The sequence below is a fragment of the Tuber melanosporum genome (genome assembly GCF_000151645.1).
Source record: "Tuber melanosporum whole genome shotgun sequence assembly, scaffold_69, strain Mel28".
NCBI lineage: Eukaryota > Fungi > Ascomycota > Pezizomycetes > Pezizales > Tuberaceae > Tuber > Tuber melanosporum.
Genome location: NW_003299116.1, coordinates 399426 through 408994, shown reverse-complemented (window position 1 = coordinate 408994; position 9569 = coordinate 399426). Strand labels below are relative to the sequence as shown.

Sequence of the window (9569 nt, the reverse complement as noted above, 5' to 3'; positions counted from 1 at the left end):
TTTATCTGCGAACGAGACTGCGTTAGGTCTTGTGATAACTTTTCTTAGAATTTTGCGTTTGTCGACTAGTTTCACAGAGTACTGTACTCGTACAGTGCCAGTATTTGAGAGGCCTGCTTCCAACAACTGGTGCACGGCGAACTCCCACTGGGCGAGAAGTTTCTAGGGTCGGTTTCCTCGAGGTGGCATCATTCTCATACTTGTGGCCCGGAATGTGCAGTACAGTATATCTTGATTGGCAACCCAAAAATCGATTTCGTGGCTGAAAAGTACAACTGTCCAGTACTAGTACAGGTACCGTATGCTGTTAGTGTATCAAGCCTGCTTATTTGGCCAGCATTGTCTCAACATGATCCTAAGTTAATCCGTTAATCTATAATCGGGTATGCCAATAAGATCGGGAAACTGCTTCTGCTAGCCCCATACAAAGTTCTATGGAGACAAGGTTTATATTTTTTTTTAGCTTCTATGGACACATCCGAGTATAGTACGGTCCTCGTGTTTTTGGTCCAAAAAGGCTATCGCAGTGCTGTACTGTACTGTACCGGTACGAGTAGATAGATCCAGTTTTGCTGGTATTGCCAAGACACCCAATTCAACAAAGCGATTGTTGCAGACGGCCCGAATGCTTAGAGGCGCAGAAGAGTCGCGCCCGATGCCTCAAAGTTCGCCCGTCGACGTCTATTATGCTTTGAGTTAGCCTCCTCTCACCCCCATCGCTCAACCTTCCTCCGCTTCCCTACTCTCGCCGAGCTCTTGAGGATTTCTCACCAAGATATAGTAGGCCACCCCTTCAAACCGAAAAACTTTTACTCTAGGCACATTTTCAACAAACCGAAAGGGCTCTCCCCTTCCGTTAAGCTCAAAACTTTCATCTCCATTCCAATTCGACCTCACCTCGCCTCAACACTACCAACACGCCATCCGAAATGGCATCACCATCACCAAGTCCCCCTTCTCTTTCACCTACTCCTCATCCCAATCAGCTCCCCCCACCAACTGCTCCTCCCCAGAGCAAACGCGATAAACGTAGACACGCCTTGAGCGAAAAGCTCACTGCCCTCACGACATCGTTCCATAATCCTACTAACCCCCTTGTGCGGGACCTACACTACCGAGCACAACTTGCGTCTATCCAGGCTGATATCCATCTAATCACCAAATGCGATGCTTCTGGACGGGATATGCGGCTCTTGGATGATTCGCCGGAGCGTATCCAGGTGCAAGTTGATGAGGAGCTTGAACGGATGGGTTTATCCGACCTAGTTTCTTCTGCCAACGGGGCGAGGGCTGGAGCCGGTCCTGGGGCTGCGGGCAAGGAAGATGCGAGCGGAGTGGGAGTTACGGGAATGGCAGGAAGATGGTATGGACATTTTATTGAGGCTGTGAATGAGGGGATGGAGGAGAGGGATGCTCAACTTTCTCTGCTTCACGTATTTACTCCCTCCTACCTCAGAACATTCTAGTCATCTAACCGACATAGAACAACTATAACCATAAAGTAGCATCCCTAGAATTCCAACACAAGCGCTCAATAGTCCTCGCTAGGAGCGAACACCAATCTCTGACAAACACAATTCAAACTCGTCTAATGGCCCGCTTAAAAACGCAACTTAAAAAGCTCGCCGCAGAGAAAGAATCAACATCCTCAGCAGCCTTATCTTCACTATCCGCCCTTTCAACATCAGTCTACACAGACCTCACAGAAACTAACGCTCTCCTCCTCCACCCTTCTCAATTCGGCATGGTCCCATGTCTCTCCTCGCCCTCCCGCCCTACAGAAGAAGAGAAAGAAACCCGCCGCAAACCCCGCCGTCGCGCGGGCGAAGTTGAAGAACTCCTCTCTTTTGGTGTAGGCATAAACTTTGACCTACCAAGCTCGACCAGCAAGCGCAAGCGTGCCGCCCGTCGTGACAGGGAAGAAATTGAAGAAACCCACACACCGCCCATCCACGAGGCCGCGAGCCCATCCTCTAGTTCGGCGATCATGAACTTTGACCCCTCCTCCTCCTCCCAGCAAAAAATAGACCGTGAAGCCCTCCGCCGCAAGAGGGAAGAACTCCTCAAGCAGGTCTACGCACCAGTCTACTCCTTCGACAAACTCTTCACGGAGAAGGAATTGCAAATGGCCGGGAATCAAGCTTCACTTGCTGCCGTACGGTTTTTTACCGAGAGGCCGCAGATGCATTACGATGATGGGGACTCTGAGGAGGATAATGTGGACCCGGGCATTGTCACTCCGCATCCGGAATTAGAAATCGACGAGGAGGTTACCAACGGGAATTATAATACCAGATCGAATCCGCCCAGGCACACCCGTGAGATTGAAAGTCTTGTGCTCAATGGTGTTCCCGGGTTTGGTACTACATTTGTTAATAAAGCAGGCGTTGCACCGCCGCCACCCGCGCTTCGTAGTGAGGAGGCGGATGCAGATCTTGCCGCCATGAGAGGTGAGGTCGTGAGGAATGGGGATGGTGAGAGGGAGGGGAAGAAAGTGAGGAGGAATTAATAGACTTTTTTTCTTTCCTTTTTTTTATCTGTTTTTTTTTTTTGTTCCTTAAACTTGTGGAATCTATGTTATTCCGTTGTTCTCTTTTTGTATCTTGTGTTTTTCTTTGGTTGGAAGATATGGTAACCGTATGGATGATATGATTGTGGGGTTTTGGCGGGGGAGGTTGTGGGAACTGTATGCTGGTTGGGATTGTTTTTTAGGTTTCTTTCTGTATCATAGGATTTATTTTTATTTTTTCTCGGAATTTACATGGATGATTGAATTTTCGGACTCACCCTTTTACTCTTAACTAATATGAGATGCGGAAGTGAAATTTCTCTCGGCTTGTCGCGGCCTTTGTTTATTAAGCGCTGTTGCACTTATGCAAGTGACTTGGACGATTGGTTATATTGGGCAGAAGTGCTGTGGGGAAGTAACAAGTGTAAGTTACCATTGTTACTATTAAATAATTTTATGCACTTCACAAAGAAATATTAGTACGGTACCGTCCAGGTGCTCAAAATGATTCCGTGTGCGACAACCTATCATGTCACACTGTACCTAGGGCACCAAAAAAAAAAAAAAAAAACACAATAACTATGATATTCCCAAATATAACCCCATCGCGTATCATAATTTCTGAAAAAACATTGTCTTCCAGCCGGGAGGATAGAGGAAATGATTTATATGGGAGATGGATAACTTTTTCAACGCCAATACGAAGTTCACCAAGGCCTATCAAGACCCACCAACAGTACGAATGCTTTGAGGTCTCAGGAAATTTTGGCCCTGCGAATCCGTGAATCCCCGGATCTCCGTCAGCACAAGCTAGTGGCTTGGATAGACGCCCCCCCTCCACATGCTCGAACCCGTCCCAGCCTTGTGCTATTGTGGCGGAATTGGCTCTATATCAGCTTGGGAGTGTGTGCTCATCGCGCGCGAGATTATATTGTAAAGTATTTGATGGTGATGTTTGCTATAATACCATTATCACATATATATGATTGATACCTTTTGAATATTTGGTCGCTTTTTTTAAAAAAACAGAAATTTATTTCTAGTGATTTCAACGGGGTTACAGCTATTTTCTATCATCTAATATTATACTAACCTTTCCTCCGATAGCTTCTAAACAAGAATATTAAATCAACTTTATCAAGCATTGCGTTTTTTTTTTTTTCATGTTTTTTTGCCCCTCTTTGGCATATGCCGTTTCCATCTTTTTTCGCAATGAATTTTCATGGTTACGTGCCTAATAGGGACCAAGAAAGAAAAGTTAAAAGTATAAAAAAAAGAGATAAAAATAAGAGAGAAGAAGAAGAAGAAAGATACTCGAGCTTCCTGAGAGGGAGGAAAGGAGAAAAGAAAAGCATAATCATCCAACTTCCCTTCCTCACACATCAATTCAGCTATTGGCCCGACCCAATCCCAAACGGTTTCAACAGAAACTCCTCAACCGGTTCCATGTCCTCCACCATCTTTAAAACATCCTCCTCGCTCAATTCCTTCGCCAAGTTTTCCTCCCCAACACTCCTGACCACGCCATCCAACTCATCGAGAATGGTCCCCCAGGGGGTGTCCGCCGTGAAGTCTTTACATTCGTTCAGACGGCTCCACCACCCTTTGCTAACGCGACACCAGATGGCCAACCTCACGGGCTCGGGGAGATCGGCCGGGACGCCGCGAATCTTGAGTTCATGGAGCAACCAAGTGACGACTCCGCAGCGCGAGTCCCTTCCGAAACGGCGGATAAGCCCAGACTCTTTAGTCCCGAGACGGCACCCTGCAACCCACTTTTGTAGCCGGTCGTCGGTATGCGAGCCTATTTGCCTAGGGCAGAGCCCAATGCGGTAATGCTCAGGATTCTGATCCCAAAGCCCCGCATCCCTCCACACCCTCTCCGTATCCTCTCCCCAGTACCCGCAATCGCACGGGAGGTGCTTGGAAGACGAATACGGGTTCAACTCCGACACGATGGTAAAGCTGTCAACCGGCGCATTCGAATTGTGTCTGGAGACGCAAACCGGTATCGTGAACACACCCGGCGTATCCGGTTGGGCGATACTCTTCGCCCCGTCCAACGTGCCCGCGCCCAACGGGTCCGCGAGCTCGTAGGGCTCTAATCCCAGCAGGTGAGCGCGGACCGAGGAGGTGATGATGTCGGCGCTTGATACCCCCCATTCTTCCCACTCCTCGGAGCCGAAGGGTACTTCGTTGTGGTGTCTTGCTGCTCGGCCTCGCGCAGTCCACTTGTACATGTAGCAGGCGAGTTCGCCGGCATCTTGGCTGTTACCGATCCCGTGAGTCGCGGCTTCATCGGCGGTGTAGGGGACGCAGGCTTTTAAGCTTTGTGGGCCAGTGTTATCCCGTTTGCAGCTCTGCGCTGGAGCACCACCCTTGCCATCGCCGGGGTTTTTTCGCGTTCTAAGGTCGGCTGTGCAGGTTATGTAGATTTGTTGGGCCTTTAGCGCTGCATTCAGGGTTTTGAAAAAGACATTTTTGGTTATTTGTCTGTTAGAACGTCAGTGGATGCCTGGGGGGGGGGGTTGGGGTTTGCTCACTTTTCGACGTCGGATGCCGCGAAGCTCTTTATGATATGGTCATTTGCCGGGAGGTAGTGTCCTCTTGCAAGGAGAACAGAGAGTGTGGTTTGGCCTGGGTGCAGTGTCAGTTGGTGAAGTGGAATCATGAAGGGTCACTCGGTAAACCTACCCGTTTCAGAGATGTTTTTCGGGTTCATAAGGTCTGCGACACCGGCCTTAAGGCCCTGGCGAGAATTGCTAGTCATCAGTCCAATAGCCATAGCTAGATTGGCTCCGTTGAACTCTGCTTCCCGATCCTGGCCCTCGGGTCCAGCAGTCCACATGTTAATCCCAAGAAGCGCCTCGGGGAGCCAGCCGGTAAACACCGACCATCCCATTTTATACGCATCAACCTTCCTCTGCGAGAGATCCTTATCCCTCTCTTCCTTCCATTTGACAAGGTCATTGAAGCTCTTCGTCTTCTCCTGCCAGTACCCAAGCTTCGTAAATCGCCTGTGGGAAGGCGGGACCATATTCCCACCCTCCTCGGGGTTTTCATTCACACGACGCCTCCACCCATCAGGCGTATACCTATCCATGGCGTTGTAATTCCCCCCACTGGGTGTTTCCCAAACCATGCTATCAACATCCCAAAACTTCTTCTTAACCGGAACCCACTCCTCCCCTTTGTAATTCCACCAGTGCTTATTTTTTTTGCCATATTTATCCCGCCAATACCTGTGCGTACGGTCACCCCGAAGCCCTGTAGCGTGAAGGTAGAAACCGCGTTCTTGGGCCACGGTGCGGATGTTCCTACTGTTCCGCATGGTCCATCCCCACTCTACGTTCAGGATATGTGCGGTTCGCATGAAGAGCCAGGCGATGTGTTCGTCCTCCTTGGCGCGTCGAAGGTCGCTATCATAGGAGTCGAGCTTGGCGGAGAGCTTATCGAGGACTTGCATCCAGGGGAGGAAGGGGGAAAAGATTTTGAAGATGTTTTGGATGCCCATGAGGGTGAAGTGCAGGATCACGGCACGCTTTTGGTCATCTGGCGTTTGCTTCCACCAGAAGAAGGTGTGGGCCATTTTGGGCGCCATGAGGCCGACGTTGCCTTGCGCTGAGTCGAGACCGCTCTGCGATGCACCATTAATATTGCCAATGGCTAAATGGGGAGAGGGGAGGGAAAGGGGAAACAAACATGCACAAGATCTGCCACAGCCGTAAAATGGGATACCGAAGAGAGCACGAAATAAACATTCTTGGCTTCGTGTAAGTCTTCGACTGCCATAACCACATCCTTACACCAGGCAACACATGTCTGGGTCATTCCGATGCCGCATCGAAAGTTCGGCTCACCAAGGTACCTATGTGCAATGCTACCGACAAGTCCGTATCGACGGACCTCGTAGGAGTCTTTATACTTGAGGGTGTAAAGCTCAAGCCATTCCTGGGCATTGCTAAAGATCCAGTTCGATATTTTAAGCTCCCAGGAAGGTGATTTGCAGACTGTCACTGCTTCACCAGGGGTGATAGGGGTTTTGCGGGCGGGAGACTGATTGACTATCGCGAATATGGGTTCGTCGGAGGGGAAGATTGAAGTTGGAAGGGAGAGGCCGGAGGGAAGAGTGGCCCCCGAGGAAGTGGGGGTTGCAGCAACAGCACTGGCCTCAGGCTTGGAGGCGGTTAAGGCTAGGCTGGAGGGTTCCACAGGCGCGGGCGCAGCCTCCACTATTGGAGCGGGTAGGATTCCAATTGTTGTATAATTCGATACCACCGGGATGGCAGCTCTGGCATGCACGGCGGTGTATGAACACAGTGAGAGAGACAGGACGGCCAAGGCCCTGACACAGGGTGCTCGCCGCATTTTGGTAATAGAAAAAGGCTCCAGATCAAGGATTTGGCTCTTGGAGTTTTTGGTAACGCAGCTCTTCGGAGAGGGCCCTGGAGGCGGAACTATGGGCCCGGGTGCTCTTATAAGCCCTCGTAGAGCATACGCATCGATCACGTCGGTGAGCAGGTTTGTACCTTATAGGAAATATTCTGATCCCGATTAGAGAGAAATTTTCCCCGAAAATAGAATCACCTAGGGCCCTAGTAAGTGTTTGTCACATCAATCCCGAGCTTATTTTTGCACTTTCCAGCGGTACACTTGATGGCATGAACCCTCACATGTACCTCAACAGAAGCTTCGCAAAGCACCGGAATACAAAAAAAAGGTTGACCCTACGGTCCTGGATCAACTTGCGGGTGAACCTGTGAATCCCCCTTGCGATATCGTGGGACCGAATATATCCCAGGCCTGTCTCCAAGAAACTATCGATTACGAGTGATACCGGATGAGGCGCTCAATCCTGCCACGTTCTAGAGTACTCTACTCCTCAAACCAATACGGGAAGGCTCGATGAGCACCCAGAGCACACTAGCGAACCGAAAACTCAAGTTGTAATATCGGTGATAAGACCCTGGGGCGTAAGAATAGGGTCTCGGATTGACTCCATGATCTAAGCAGCCGTAACAACAAAGATCATGACAATATGCTCATTCGCGAGCTCAAGAATGAAAGTAGGTAGGCACTGGAACTGGTATCAACCAGAGCGGGTGTTCTTTCCCCATGACCTCAATAAACAAATGGAGAGCTTTCTACTCGCGTCTCTGCGCCAAGAATGGGTACCTCTTTTGGAATAGCACCCCCGAACCCATAAAAACCATGGTGTTCGAGCGGTTCGAAAGACTATGCCAGTGGCGCAAGCTACCGGTGCGGTATCCTGTGCGGGTAATAGTATCACACATATGACAATGGCTCTTGGGAGAAATTGGACTTGCTCCTTTCTGGCAGCAAAATTTCTAAAATCGAACCATTGTTTGGACTACATCAAGGACTCTATGGCGCAACATACTCTTATGGGTAGTAGTGAGGAAATAAAGTAGCATGTAATGCTTGAAAGAGTCATTCGGTGTCAGGGTTGAAGAATATTGCTATCACGGTTGGTAATATTTATTCCAAATCAGGTGCCCATTCTTGGCGCGGAGAACACAAGCGCTCTCTGGAAAATCTTTTTCTCTCGTTCGGGTTGGTTCCCCCGCTAAGGGAGGAAAAGTTCGTAGGCAAAAAGAAGGAAAGCGGGCCGTAGGAAATTTAGTTCGGTGGAGGGGGAGAATTGTTGACAATAAAATGACGATCCTGGGCCTTACCTACAGTGGGTGGAGAAAAAAGGGAATTTCGTCCACACAATCATCTCGCCCCGAATCACTGTTCTGTCAACCTTTTCAATACAGTCAGTACTATACCATGCATTTCACAACGAACCTCTCAGATATGATACCATCTGCCGGGAAATATATCATGCCATCAAGAAAGTGAAAGAGTTACTTCACCTTTTCATCCATCGTGAAGTGGTGAAGAAAAATTCAAAAGATAAAGTGAAAAGAGGAAAGATAAATCTAATGAACTGTTGAAATCTTCTTTTTTTTTTTACACTCAGAAAGGATTTCTGTGTGTTGGTCTGCCCTTGCCTGAAAGTGATGTGTTTTGAGTGGTAAATTGCGCCAAGAATTCTAAGTAAATCACCAAAACCCTTTCCCTAGGTCTCAGTCCATCTTTAAAAAGTATCATATCCAGGAGCTTCAAGTTAGATTTATTTGGATTATTTGAGGGATAAGGGGACTGTGAGTATTTTGCTGTTGTTATGTGAAACCTTGGATAGTGGTCTACCGGTACGTCTCGGTTAAGGATGGTATCCTAAAGGTATGCACAAGAATGCGTGGTGCCGGTTCGTACTGTATGATACTACTGGTATTGTCTCCTGTTCTCGCACTGTGACTGACTGGTGGTGCGCCGCACACCTTTTCGCCAGCAACCCCAATAATGATTAGGCAAGATTTTCTCCTTCCAGAGTGAAATCTTGTGCCCTCGCCGAACAGGATCGTAGTGATGTACTTGTACTGTACCAGTACGATATCCACTCACCATTTTCGAGATTCGATTGAAAGTGATCCGTGGTATGATATGACAAGGACTTACCTATTATTGTTTGTTGACATCTGATCTGTGGAGGGGTTATTGTTTGTTTACCTTCTACTCCAGTGTCCTGGACGTTACCGTGACTACCGACAATAACCACAGAGGCACGAACCTCCCGAAAGTACTAGTACCGGTACACGTACTACCGGTAGTACTGGTACTGAGCAAGACATTCTGAAGTGCAGAGATGCGAGAAAGCAATTATGCGACACGACACTCAATTTCCAGGGCACATTCCCAGCTTGCATAAAAACGTGTCTTGTTGCCGTGGCAACACGTAGATAAGCTCTCCCCCTGCATCTAACCCTGAACCATCAGAGAACCGTAGCGGCGGGCGGGGGAAGGGTGAAAAGAAGAAAAGGAGCCTAACCAAACAAACAATACCGGTACACACTTCTAAACCCCCATCCCTCGGATAATTTATTCTTTATCGTACCTATTTCGCACCCTTCCCCTCTCGGTTTGAAGATTGTTGTTCTGTTACGGAAAGAGGGAAAGAAAGAGAGACAATCAATCAAGAAGTTTGCATCTCATC

General features: G+C 48.6%; 1 protein-coding gene; it reads left to right on the top strand.

The window, feature by feature from the left end:
• Window positions 1-706: 706 nt before the first annotated feature.
• On the top strand, window positions 707-2509 carry GSTUM_00010305001 (uncharacterized protein; the record flags this gene model as incomplete). XM_002841204.2 has 2 exons in its annotated part: window positions 707-1433; window positions 1484-2509. Exons 1-2 carry the CDS (start codon window positions 930-932, stop codon window positions 2507-2509), a joined length of 1530 nt encoding a protein of 509 aa, XP_002841250.1. The 5' UTR covers window positions 707-929.
• Between the last annotated feature and the right edge of the window lie 7060 nt (window positions 2510-9569).